Source organism: Electrona antarctica (assembly GCF_951216825.1).
Source record: "Electrona antarctica genome assembly, chromosome: 5".
Classification (NCBI taxonomy): Eukaryota; Metazoa; Chordata; class Actinopteri; order Myctophiformes; family Myctophidae; genus Electrona; species Electrona antarctica.
Genome location: NC_136810.1, coordinates 2,880,448 through 2,894,801, shown reverse-complemented (window position 1 = coordinate 2,894,801; position 14,354 = coordinate 2,880,448). Strand labels below are relative to the sequence as shown.

General features: G+C 49.4%; 1 protein-coding gene across 1 annotated transcript in view; it reads right to left on the bottom strand.

Annotated features, from left to right (window-relative positions):
• kcng4a (potassium voltage-gated channel, subfamily G, member 4a) overlaps positions 1–14,144 on the bottom strand; it is a gene marked incomplete at its 3' end in the record, with an annotated part of 42,263 nt that extends 28,119 nt beyond the window's left edge. The window contains exons 1-2 of the mRNA XM_079501154.1: positions 13,999–14,144; positions 11,290–11,940 (exon numbers count right to left, since the gene is read on the bottom strand). Of these exons, the coding sequence (XP_079357280.1) occupies positions 11,290–11,940; positions 13,999–14,112 (765 nt within the window). The 5' untranslated portion in view covers positions 14,113–14,144. The remainder of the gene's footprint in view (positions 1–11,289; positions 11,941–13,998) is intronic.
• Between the last annotated feature and the right edge of the window lie 210 nt (positions 14,145–14,354).

The window sequence follows — 14,354 nt, the reverse complement described above, 5'->3', positions numbered from 1 at the left end:
TCTAGTCCACATCACTCAGAATAGAGACGGTGGTATGTTTTAAACTCTAGTCCACATCACTCAGAATAGAGACGGTGGTGTGTTTTAAACTCTAGTCCACATCACTCAGAATAGAGACGGTGGTGTGTTTTAAACTCTAGCTCACATCACTCAGAATAGAGACGGTGGTATGTTTTAAACTTTAGTCCACATCACTCAGAATAGAGTGACGGTGGTGTGTTTTAAACTCTAGTCCACATCACTCAGAATAGAGTGACGGTGGTCTGTTTTAAACTCTAGCCCACATCACTCAGAATAGAGACGGTGGTATGTTTTAAACTCTAGTCCACATCACTCAGAATAGAGTGACGGTGGTCTGTTTTAAACTCTAGTCCACATCACTCAGAATAGAGTGACGGTGGTATGTTTTAAACTCTAGTCCACATCACTCAGAATAGAGTGACGGTGGTCTGTTTTAAACTCTAGTCCACATCACTCAGAATAGAGACGGTGGTATGTTTTAAACTCTAGTCCACATCACTCAGAATAGAGACGGTGGTATGTTTTAAACTCTAGCTCACATCACTCAGAATAGAGATGGTGGTATGTTTTAAACTCTAGTCCACATCACTCAGAATAGAGTGACGGTGGTGTGTTTTAAACTCTAGTCCACATCACTCAGAATAGAGTGACGGTGGTATGTTTTAAACTCTAGTCCACATCACTCAGAATAGAGACGGTGGTATGTTTTAAACTCTAGCCCACATCACTCAGAATGGAGACGGTGGTATGTTTTAAACTCTAGTCCACATCACTCAGAATAGAGACGGTGGTATGTTTTAAACTCTAGCCCACATCACTCAGAATAGAGTGACGGTGGTGTGTTTTAAACTCTAGTCCACATCACTCAGAATAGAGTGACGGTGGTGTGTTTTAAACTCTAGCCCACATCACTCAGAATAGAGACGGTGGTATGTTTTAAACTCTAGTCCACATCACTCAGAATAGAGTGACGGTGGTATGTTTTAAACTCTAGGCCACATCACTCAGAATAGAGTGACGGTGGTATGTTTTAAACTCTAGGCCACATCACTCAGAATAGAGTGACGGTGGTATGTTTTAAACTCTAGTCCACATCACTCAGAATAGAGACGGTGGTATGTTTTAAACTCTAGGCCACATCACTCAGAATAGAGTGTCAGTGGTATGTTTTAAACTCTAGGCCACATCACTCAGAATAGAGTGACGGTGGTATGTTTTTAACTCTAGTCCACATCACTCAGAATAGAGTGACGGTGGTATGTTTTAAACTCTAGTCCACATCACTCAGAATAGAGACGGTGGTATGTTTTAAACTCTAGTCCACATCACTCAGAATAGAGACGGTGGTATGTTTTAAACTCTAGTCCACATCACTCAGAATAGAGACGGTGGTATGTTTTAAACTCTAGTCCACATCACTCAGAATAGAGTGACAGTGGTATGTTTTAAACTCTAGTCCACATCACTCAGAATAGAGACGGTGGTATGTTTTAAACTCTAGTCCACATCACTCAGAATAGAGTGACGGTGGTATGTTTTAAACTATAGTCCACATCACTCAGAATAGAGACGGTGGTATGTTTTAAACTCTAGTCCACATCACTCAGAATAGAGTGACGGTGGTATGTTTTAAACTATAGTCCACATCACTCAGAATAGAGACGGTGGTATGTTTTAAACTCTAGCCCACATCACTCAGAATAGAGTGACGGTGGTATGTTTTAAACTCTAGTCCACATCACTCAGAATAGAGTGACGGTGGTATGTTTTAAACTCTAGTCCACATCACTCAGAATAGAGACGGTGGTGTGTTTTAAACTCTAGCCCACATCACTCAGAATAGAGACGGTGGTATGTTTTAAACTCTAGTCCACATCACTCAGAATAGAGACGGTGGTGTGTTTTAAACTCTAGTCCACATCACTCAGAATAGAGACGGTGGTGTGTTTTAAACTCTAGTCCACATCACTCAGAATAGAGACGGTGGTGTGTTTTAAACTCTAGTCCACATCACTCAGAATAGAGACGGTGGTGTGTTTTAAACTCTAGTCCACATCACTCAGAATAGAGACGGTGGTATGTTTTAAACTCTAGTCCACATCACTCAGAATAGAGACGGTGGTCTGTTTTAAACTCTAGTCCACATCACTCAGAATAGAGTGACGGTGGTGTGTTTTAAACTCTAGTCCACATCACTCAGAATAGAGTGACGGTGGTGTGTTTTAAACTCTAGTCCACATCACTCAGAATAGAGACGGTGGTGTGTTTTAAACTCTAGTCCACATCACTCAGAATAGAGTGACGGTGGTATGTTTTAAACTCTAGTCCACATCACTCAGAATAGAGTGACGGTGGTATGTTTTAAACTCTAGTCCACATCACTCAGAATAGAGACGGTGGTATGTTTTAATCTCTAGTCCACATCACTCAGAATAGAGACGGTGGTGTGTTTTAAACTCTAGTCCACATCACTCAGAATAGAGTGACGGTGGTGTGTTTTAAACTCTAGTCCACATCACTCAGAATAGAGTGACGGTGGTATGTTTTAAACTCTAGTCCACATCACTCAGAATAGAGACGGTGGTGTGTTTTAAACTCTAGTCCACATCACTCAGAATAGAGTGACGGTGGTGTGTTTTAAACTCTAGTCCACATCACTCAGAATAGAGACGGTGGTGTGTTTTAAACTCTAGTCCACATCACTCAGAATAGAGTGACGGTGGTATGTTTTAAACTCTAGTCCACATCACTCAGAATAGAGTGACGGTGGTATGTTTTAAACTCTAGTCCACATCACTCAGAATAGAGAGACGGTGGTATGTTTTAAACTCTAGCCCACATCACTCAGAATAGAGTGACGATGTGTGTATGTTTTTGTAAATATTGAGCTCGTTCTTGGCGACAACATATAGTGAACCAACACCAGGATGGATAGAAAGAACGTCGGGCCCAAATACCTTACAAGGACAAGGAAAATGTTGTGAACAAACACGGCTGTGCTTAGATACTTTGTTGAACGTTATGTCTCTGCGCCCGTGCGCCGTCCAGCCGAGATCCAAGCCATTCTACGTCTCTTTGTAAACTCGTCAATCTGGGTTCTTGATGCTGTCTCCATGCTGGAAAGCTGAAAATCGAATTCCGTTTTCTGGCTCATTCCCTCGACGTGACCTGCTGTGGCACTTATTTACTGAGCAAGTCTGCACCGTTGTGAGGTCAGTTTAAAAAAAGAACGTATACAAGCACACCGGATAGTCGCTCAATGTAAACAAACCAGACAAGCCAACAAGTATAGCGGCCACTACCACGTGGCACATGTGTTGACAACCCCTCAAGGAGACTTTGGTACGCTCTATACAGTATGTTCTTAAAGCAGCAGTGGACATTTCTGAAAAAATAAAATAAAATAAAATAAATAAATCCTGAAATGGCCTTAAGGCATGCACGGACAGAAGGACGAACGGACAGATGGACATCCTGAAGACATGTCTCCAGGCAGAGGACGGCCCTGCCAGGAGACATGTCTCCTGGCAGGGCCGTCCTCTGCCTGGAGACATGTCTCCTGGCATGGCCGTCCTCTGCCTGGAGACATGTCTCCTGGCATGGCCGTCCTCTGCCTGGAGACATGTCTCCTGGCATGGCCGTCCTCTGCCTGGAGACATGTCTCCTGGCATGGCCGTCCTCTGCCTGGAGACATGTCTCTTTCAAATGTCAGTGTCAAAACACTGTATCCATGGCTGTATTCAAGCCATGGATATTGGTGATACCATCTGCTGTTATGCACGGAATTGCCATTATTTCCCATTGATTGTTGGTGGCTCATCATAGATCGAGGATAGATCCCCAATTTTCTGTGGAGACCGGCGACAGAACGAGGGACCTCTGGTTCTCCCCCCAGTGCGGGTGGTGGTGGTGGTGGTGGTGTAAGCTTAGCGGTGTGGTGGACGGTGGTAGCCTAGTACGCCTAGTCGCCTACAGGTTTAGACGACCTCGCGCCGAAAATATCGCGTGTCTCAGCTGTCTCTCAAGAATCAAATGAAGAATGAGGTCGGGACACACGTGTGTGTGCAGGTGGTTACATGATGTTGTGACGTGAAAACCGATTCTGGGGGGATGCAGCCATACAGGCCCCTAGCAGACATGTTTCAATTCACACTAGAGGATGAAAAGACCCAACACCTTCCAGACACAGAGATAATAGATGTGTATTCTTCTGTCTGATACACTGTCTGAGTGAGTCAGCCTTGGAATAGGTCAAAATACAGGCAAATAATACACAAAAAGCCGCTCATCTGAGGGGAGGCAAAAACGTAAACAAGTAAGGCGAATGCATTACTTTGCCTACAGCACCCGAGTGCTCCTCGATGCAAAATAACAAACTATTGGAAGCTATTTTTGGGTTGCAACAACATGTTAGGTGGCAACAACATGTTTACCTCAGTGCTTTGGGTCTTGACATGTTCAGTGCGTGGATCAGGATCAAGCGCGTCGGGTATTTCGAGCGCACAAGCCGCACTCGTTACAACTCGAACGTGCTGTGCGCGTGCTCCAGAGAAAGTGCATGTTAATTTGGTGTCAGATTTGGGCTTATTATATTATGCTTTAGCAGGAGTGGGAGATATTGGTGTTTTGTTCGCTACACATTAACCCATTTTGGGCGGGAACCCCTTTTGGTGTTTTAAAGCATTATGCTATATGCTTTAGCTATAGAAAAATAGCAGATCTACAAGCCCATAGCATGGCACCGAGTGCCGCGCTATGAACTTGTAGATCTGCTATTTTTGACAAATCGTGAAAATGTGCCTGAAATCTTTGAATACATATTGTTACAGAGCGAGTTTTTAACTCAAATCTTTGCTTCTGAGGGGTTCCTGGAACAACATATTTTCAGATGGGGGGTCGGCGGCCAAACACAGATAATTTTTGGGGTCCTTGACATGAAATATTGAGCACCACTGATACAGAAACATAGGTATTTCAGAAAACTGGATTTAGAAGATTGTTTTTAAATTTCGACGTCAGGCCTAAATGGTTTAAGGCCCGTTTAGATCTGGCACACAGTCTTGAACGAAGTGAACTGTAAGAGAGTCACATTCACGCACGCCCAGAATGAGCTCGTTCACTGTAACGTTCATCAGGCAGAAATGCAGTACGTTCAGTTCACGTTCACCCACAATATGAAGGAGTTGGTGCAAGAACGATGGTTCATTGAATGTGTTCAGGGACAACACTGGGAGCCAGAATGGACATTTCCTACACACTGCCTACCGCGAGTCTAGGAAATGCGGACATGAAATTACTGCCGCCGAAGTGAAAACTGAAACTGCGCTATACAACAACTTTGCTTATGTTTACTTTACTTACTGTTTACTTAATGTTTACACTTTAAAACAATTGTAATAGAAGCAATTTACTACCTTAATGAGTCACACTTGTACAACAAAGTAAGACATATACACTGCGTGAAAAGAGGAGTTAACGGGCAATTATGGGCACTAGATTTGCCCGTAAACCTCAAGCAGGCATACAGTTAATATACGGTAATATACAGGTGTGATGGTACATATACAGTTAATATACGGTAATATACAGGTGTGATGGTACAATTCGGGAGTTTAACGGAGTTTGTTGGAAAGTTTAACGGGAGTTTCCTGTAATATACACATCCGTATTCCATGCTTTTTGTGCAGTGATACGTACTGTACTATTTAGCTAGGGGGACATAACATTTTTAAAATGTTCCACCCGACAGTGGCGAGTTTCCCATTCTGTCAATGTTAGAGTTGACTCAGTTTTACTGTGTCTGAGCAGAACAGCAGGGACTGAAGGATAATGAATGCAAAACTCTGTCCCACCCGTCACAGTGGAGTACGTACTGTACATACTTTTTATTTGATCAATGAAATGAATGAATAATATTGTAGCGCCACTGAAAACGACTTGGTCACGTGAGCTAGTTGTCTTGGCGCACGCAGCTTGTTACTGTCTGGTCTGCTGATCGGGAGAGAACGGGGGTTGATTCCAGCTCGGATCACTAAAACGCTACAATAAAATATCAAAAACAGCAACAGAAGTGTTTCTGCATACACACGCATTAGTAAACTGAACCATAATAACCACCAGAGTTAATTGAATCCAGCTCTCAGATTAATCTTTGAGGACAAACACATTTGTTTGGCCTGTAGTCTGCTGGTCGAATTGTCTGTAAACAGCAGGACCTCCCCAGTCCCCGCACGGCAATGTCACGCCGCGATCAGTATTCGATCACAGTTTGATGACTAAAATGCTGATACAGGGACCGCTCCAGCACCAATTTACTGGTGTTAAGGCTCAACTCAAAGTGGGTACAAATGGAACCAATTTGACCCGTAAGCTTCCACTTGTTTCCATGCATTTCAGCCTCTCGGAGTAACAAAAAGACCAAAGGGCCACGCGAACATAGCTCCTGCTAAAGAACTAGGCTGTGTGTATAAAGCTAACCCAACAGCTCCCAGCATCTCGTCTCGCAGAAATGCGGCGAGTGCGCTGGTACGGCCACGTCATTCGCCTGCCGGGGGAACATCCAACACGCACCATCCTGGACTTCAATCCCCAGCAAGCCGGCTGGAGACGACCTAGAGGCGCCCCCCCGCACCCGCTGGCTGGATGTAATAGACCAGGACCTTAGAGCATGTAACGTGACTTTGGCACAAACACCTTGCCCACAACAGACCCAGATGGAGAGGCCTGGTGGCTTTGGTTGGCTCTACGCGCCCTGAAGTGCAAGAGGACTAAGTAAGTAAGTGTATAAAGTAGTAAAGTAGTTCTATGCCTATTACGAGTCTGTGTGTGCTGTTGGAGTTGACACGAGTCACGTTGGTTGCCGACGTGCGTCCACAGCAGCACCTTCCCTTCCCGCAACCCACTTTACGTGCGACCACAGCAGCACCTTCCCTTCCCACAACCCACTTTACGTGCGACCACAGCAGCACCTTCCCTTCCCGCAACCCACTTTACGTGCGACCACAGCAGCACCTTCCCTTCCCGCAACCCACTTTACGTGCGACCACAGCAGCACCTTCCCTTCCCACAACCCACTTTACGTGCGACCACAGCAGCACCTTCCCTTCCCGCAACCCACTTTACGTGCGACCACAGCAGCACCTTCCCTTCCCGCAACCCACTTTACGTGCGACCACAGCAGCACCTTCCCTTCCCGCAACCCACTTTACGTGCGACCACAGCAGCACCTTCCCTTCCCGCAACCCACTTTACGTGCGACCACAGCAGCACCTTCCCTTCCCGCAACCCACTTTACGTGCGACCACAGCAGCACCTTCCCTTCCCGCAACCCACTTTACGTGCGACCACAGCAGCACCTTCCCTTCCCGCAACCCACTTTACGTGCGACCACAGCAGCACCTTCCCTTCCCGCAACCCACTTTACGTGCGACCACAGCAGCACCTTCCCTTCCCACAACCCACTTTACGTGCGACCACAGCAGCACCTTCCCTTCCCGCAACCCACTTTACGTGTGACCACAGCAGCACCTTCCCTTCCCGCAACCCACTTTACGTGTGACCACAGCAGCACCTTCCCTTCCCGCAACCCACTTTACGTGCGACCACAGCAGCACCTTCCCTTCCCGCAACCCACTTTACGTGCGACCACAGCAGCACCTTCCCTTCCCACAACCCACTTTACGTGCGACCACAGCAGCACCTTCCCTTCCCGCAACCCACTTTACGTGTGACCACAGCAGCACCTTCCCTTCCCGCAACCCACTTTACGTGCGACCACAGCAGCACCTTCCCTTCCCGCAACCCACTTTACGTGCGACCACAGCAGCACCTTCCCTTCCCGCAACCCACTTTACGTGCGACCACAGCAGCACCTTCCCTTCCCGCAACCCACTTTACGTGCGACCACAGCAGCACCTTCCCTTCCCGCAACCCACTTTACGTGCGACCACAGCAGCACCTTCCCTTCCCGCAACCCACTTTACGTGCGACCACAGCAGCACCTTCCCTTCCCGCAACCCACTTTACGTGCGACCACAGCAGCACCTTCCCTTCCCGCAACCCACTTTACGTGCGACCACAGCAGCACCTTCCCTTCCCGCAACCCACTTTACGTGCGACCACAGCAGCACCTTCCCTTCCCGCAACCCACTTTACGTGCGACCACAGCAGCACCTTCCCTTCCCGCAGCCCACTTTACGTGCGACCACAGCAGCACCTTCCCTTCCCGCAGCCCACTTTACGTGCGACCACAGCAGCACCTTCCCTTCCCGCAACCCACTTTACGTGCGACCACAGCAGCACCTTCCCTTCCCGCAACCCACTTTACGTGCGACCACAGCAGCACCTTCCCTTCCCGCAACCCACTTTACGTGCGACCACAGCAGCACCTTCCCTTCCCGCAACCCACTTTACGTGCGACCACAGCAGCACCTTCCCTTCCCGCAACCCACTTTACGTGCGACCACAGCAGCACCTTCCCTTCCCGCAACCCACTTTACGTGCGACCACAGCAGCACCTTCCCTTCCCGCAACCCACTTTACGTGCGACCACAGCAGCACCTTCCCTTCCCGCAACCCACTTTACGTGCGACCACAGCAGCACCTTCCCTTCCCGCAGCCCACTTTACGTGCGACCACAGCAGCACCTTCCCTTCCCGCAGCCCACTTTACGTGCGACCACAGCAGCACCTTCCCTTCCCGCAACCCACTTTACGTGCGACCACAGCAGCACCTTCCCTTCCCGCAACCCACTTTACGTGCGACCACAGCAGCACCTTCCCTTCCCGCAACCCACTTTACGTGCGACCACAGCAGCACCTTCCCTTCCCGCAACCCACTTTACGTGCGACCACAGCAGCACCTTCCCTTCCCGCAACCCACTTTACGTGCGACCACAGCAGCACCTTCCCTTCCCGCAACCCACTTTACGTGCGACCACAGCAGCACCTTCCCTTCCCGCAACCCACTTTACGTGCGACCACAGCAGCACCTTCCCTTCCCGCAACCCACTTTACGTGCGACCACAGCAGCACCTTCCCTTCCCGCAACCCACTTTACGTGCGACCACAGCAGCACCTTCCCTTCCCGCAACCCACTTTACGTGCGACCACAGCAGCACCTTCCCTTCCCGCAACCCACTTTACGTGCGACCACAGCAGCACCTTCCCTTCCCGCAACCCACTTTACGTGCGACCACAGCAGCACCTTCCCTTCCCGCAACCCACTTTACGTGCGACCACAGCAGCACCTTTCCTTCCCGCAACCCCACTTTAGGTCGTGATTCGCGGACCCATATAGTTTGAGAACCGTTGCCCTGCTACTAGACCGCACGGTGAGATGTCCATCATCGCCAGGTTTTGTCACAGGTATGGACTTGGAGTTTGGACTTGAGACTTGACCTGGACTCGAGTCACACATTTGATGACTTAAGACTTATACTTTTTCAAATCAAATCAAATACTTGACTTGCCTGGACACCGAACCGATGCCAACTTGTGACTTGAAGCTTAGGACTAGAAACAAAAAAAGACTTGCAACTTGCCTGTCTTGACTTGGGACTGTGACTCGGGACACGATCGCAAATACTTGGGACTTACTTGTACTTGCGAACTCTGGGCTTTGGTACCTCATAATACAGTGTCACATACAAAAGTAGCAAAAATGGCCAATCTACAAGTTGACAACGTGCCGAAAACACGTTGTCAGCTTGTAGATTGTAGATCGGCTATACTTTTCTATGAAAAGTATTAACAAGAGAGCTTGTGACTAAATAATAATATTGAATACATTTTGACTGCAACGATGTGTTGTGTGCGCGTGTGTGCGTGCATGCGCGCGTGCGTGCACGTGTGCGTGCGTGGCAGCCATGGTTGCAGTCTGTGTGAGAGAGAGTGATCTGTTCACTGCAGCCAACTTCATTATTCCACAATGTTTGCTGACAGACAGCCTTCATTATAGCAGGCTGCCACGGACACAGCTCACGGATCACATGGTGTGTGTGTGTGTGTGTGTGTGTGTGTGTGTGTGTGTGTGTGTGTGTGTGTGTGTGTGTGTGTGTGTGTGTGTGTGTGTGTGGGCAGACGGCAGAGAGCTTGCAGGCTGTCAGAGTTTTGATTCACAAACAATTAAAAGAACCATTTCACATAATTGCTGTCTACACAGTATACACCACATGAATCTGAGAAAACCCACAACAAAACTCATGCACTCACAGTCACGCACGCACACGCGCGCGCACGCACACACGCACTCACGCACACGCACACGCACACACACACTCCAATTTTATGAATGCAATATTTACAATTTGTAATTCTCACCATCTACTTCCTCTACTAGACTCGTGGGGACACGCACGCACGCACGCACGCACGTCGCACGCACGCACACACACTACAGCATCAGCATTTTGTTTCCAGGTAATATTGCCAAAGATAATAATGTCCAAATGAGCATCAAGTGTACAGTAGGTTATGTTTGTTGCCACCAGCAGTCGACCTCATATTGATTGCTGTCTGGGTGTGTAAATAAATGCACGACACCGTTCAGTGCGGTGCTCACCATCAACCTGACCACGACACCGTTCAGTGCGGTGCTCACCATCAACCTGACCACGACACCGTTCAGTGCGGTGCTCACCATCAACCTGATGTGGCAGAAGTGTGTAAGCATACCTAGCTCTGGTCTCCCGGGCCTCGTTTACTATCCTGTTTGGGCAGCGGCTTTTCTGTATCGAGACTACAAGTATAAGTATGCATGCATATAGAAAGGGCAATTTGCAGTGATCCCATTGAGGAAGGAATGCTATTGGGTTGCATTCTCCCCGTCCATAATGGTGCACTGTGTGTCAGGGGACTCATGCACAGATGTTAGAGGTTAACACCAATCCAGTTATGGACTGGTAGATACAGTATGGCCACTGTACTGTATCCAAGCCCCCCCCCCAATCCAAGAGGTTGGATTGGGGGGGTCAAATCTACCAATCAAATGATTCCCGAGCGCGGCACGGCTGCAGCTCACCGCTCCTTGGCTGCGGCTCACCGCTCCAAGAGATGGGTCAAATGTGGAGAACAAATTTCACTGCGTGAAATTTCAATGTGTGACAAATCGTATGACTTTGACTTCTGACTTTGACTATAGTAGGCCCTGCTCAACACCGGCACCGGGCATAAAAAAGTATAAACCAGGCAACAATTCCCCCCCCCCCCCACACACACACACACACACACACACACACACAACGTGCGGTGTATATATATATAGACTCACCCTGTTCTCCTCCTCGCGCAGGTCGGGCATGGTGCTGATGCACAGGCTGATGACGGTGACGGCCACCATGACCACGGACATGCAGGCGAAGATCTTCCCCGGCAGGCCCGACTGCGGGTTCTCCACCATGTCCTGCAGCCACGTCATCACCTTGCGGTAGCGCGTCTCCACCACGGGGTGCGCGGCGCGCTGCATGGCGATGCGCTGCCGCCGCTCCTCCTCCTGCCGCTCGTGCTCGTTCAGCTGCTCCATGCGTGTATACAACTTGCGCTTGCAGCAGCGCTCCATGTAGGTGGTCTCCACGCCCCAGTAGGTGAGCTCGTCGCGCAGCGACAGCACGCACATCTCCCGCAGGATCCGCAGCTTGCCGGCCGCCAGGAAGTTGAGGATGACGCGGAAGGCGGAGGGCGAGCGGTCGAAGAAGAACTCGCGGTGCGCCTCGTCGTAGTCGTCGCACACGCCGGCGATGTCCTCGGGCGAGCCCAGGCAGCCGCGCAGGCGGCCCAGCCGCGTCAGCGGGAACTGCTCCAGCGTGCTCCAGGGCATCGTGTAGCGGTTGCCGCCCACGTTGATCACGGCCAGCAGGCCGTGGTCCACCGACAGCAGGTCCTCCGGGCGGTGGATGAACTGGGCGCGCTTGTAGTACTCGCCCTGCAGGGGGAGGAGCCACAGATCATTAGAACAGTACTCGCCCTGCAGAGGGAGGAGCCACAGATCATTAGAACAGTACTCGCCCTGCAGGGGGAGGAGCCACAGATCATTAGAACAGTACTCGCCCTGCAGGGGGAGGAGCCACAGATCATTAGAACAGTACTCGCCCTGCAGGGGGAGGAGCCACAGATCATTAGAACAGTACTCGCCCTGCAGGGGGAGGAGCCACAGATCATTAGAACAGTACTCGCCCTGCAGGGGGAGGAGCCACAGATCATTAGAACAGTACTCGCCCTGCAGGGGGAGGAGCCACAGATCATTACAACAGTACTCGCCCTGCAGAGGGAGGAGCCACAGATCATTAGAACAGTACTCGCCCTGCAGAGGGAGGAGCCACATATCATTAGAATAGTACTCGCCCTGCAGAGGGAGGAGCCACAGATCATTAGAATACCATTTAATTACCGGTAACTTATCTGAAAAAATATTCTGTATGAGGGTTTTCTCTGGGCAATATCGGTAGAGGGTGCAGTGGAGTAACTAAAAGTATTTTTTTTTCGATGGAAAAAGAATCCCTTTTTCACCAAAATGTACCTTCTATACGTGTGGTGGGGGGGCTCAGAGTGCTTCCACAAAAACGTTATTTTTATTTACGCTAAAGACGAGAGGTTGGTCTGCATTCATGCGAGCCCCGGAAGTCATCTGTAACATAGCTCTAAATGCAACGGCATTAGAGCTATGGACCAGAGCTACACACACGGACACGGACACACACACACACACACACACACACACAGCTGGGCATTGGAGTGGCTGCATCCTACGGTTGCACCACTCAAAAACAAATAGCAATGTATCAGAGTGCAGTCAGTGACATTCCAGCCCTCCCCCTCCCCTTGAGTCCTCCCCTTGAGTCTTTCAACTCAAGACAAGAGAAGAAGACCACTCACTCACTTTGTTCACCTTTGCTGTTCAGTTAACCAAACTAAAACTCCAGACACGTCAGAGAGGAGGGTGTAACATTATTAGGCTCTGTTTACCAGGCACCCTGCGCAGTGCAAGGCTGCAGCAACACCAGGCACCCTGCGCAGTGCAAGGCTGCAGCAACACCAGGCAGCTGCAACTGTTTTGGTCTGATTGCATGGTGTGTGTGTGTGTGTGCGTGTGCGTGTGTGTGTATGTGTGTGTGCGTGCGTGCGTGCTTTGGGTTTGGGCTTCCTGCCAGTCGGAACAAGTGGTCTTGCCTTCGTTTCAAAACCCAATCAATAAAAGCATAAATATTATCAGGACGACACCAGCAAGGACATTATGGCAGAGAAGCACATTTGTGTGTGAGGATGATAAAGTTATCAGGAGGTGCACGCACACACACATCAGTTATCAGGAGGTGCACGCGCACACACATCCCAAATGCTCGACATGCTCAAACTAATTAAAGAGATAAGCTGAAGGGAAGGAGGCACACTGTTTGGAATGCTCCCAAAATAATGAATTACCAAATAGTGATCAATGTTTGGGCCTTTATGGCCTTCGTCAGGTATACAGAATATACTCAGTATACCTGCCCAACGCCACAGAGGCCCAAACCTAAACCTGAGCACAAGCAGAACTTAACACTTTCTACTGAAAATAGAACATTGAACAACATGTGATCAATAAAGTGGTAAATGGTAAATGGTGCATTTATATACAGTAGCGCCTTTATCCAAGGCACTTTACATAGATTGTGCATTACCTTCACCCATTCACACACACATTCATACACCGATTGCGGCGGAAGCCATGCAAGGTACCAACCAGCACATCAGGAGCAATTTGGGGTTCAGTGTCTTGCCCAAGGACACTTCGACATGTAGACAGGAGGAGCCGGGATTCGAACCGCCGACCCATGGATCATTGGACGACCTGCTCTACCTCTTCAGCCACAGTCGCTACACAGTGATACAACTTTTGTGTGTGCGTGCATACAGTACGTGAATTCATTTTGTGTGTGAGTGCGTGCGTGCGTGCGTGCGTGCGTGCGTGCGTGCGTGCGTGCATGCGTGACCCCGGTCGTACCTTGATGGTCTCCGTCTCGGGGATCTCCAGGAACATGCGGTCCAGACTGCTGTCATCGCTGGCTTCAGACAGGTTGCTGCTGAAGTCCTGGTTGGCGTTGCTGATGATAGGCATGGCGGCATCGGAATGGCCCGCCGGTCCGTGCCGGGCAGCTCACAACCAGGATACGAGAACAACCGCAAAACTAAAAAAAGAAGCCTAGGCCATTACCCCGACTACGACTGAATCTATTGCGTCTCGACGATCTGTGCACGGCGATCCTTGTCCTCTTTGTGTGATGTTTGAAGTCGTCTTGACCTTTGGACTGCGGAGTACAGCCGTCCTGCCAGGCAGGGCCTTCCTTGGCACACAGCGGA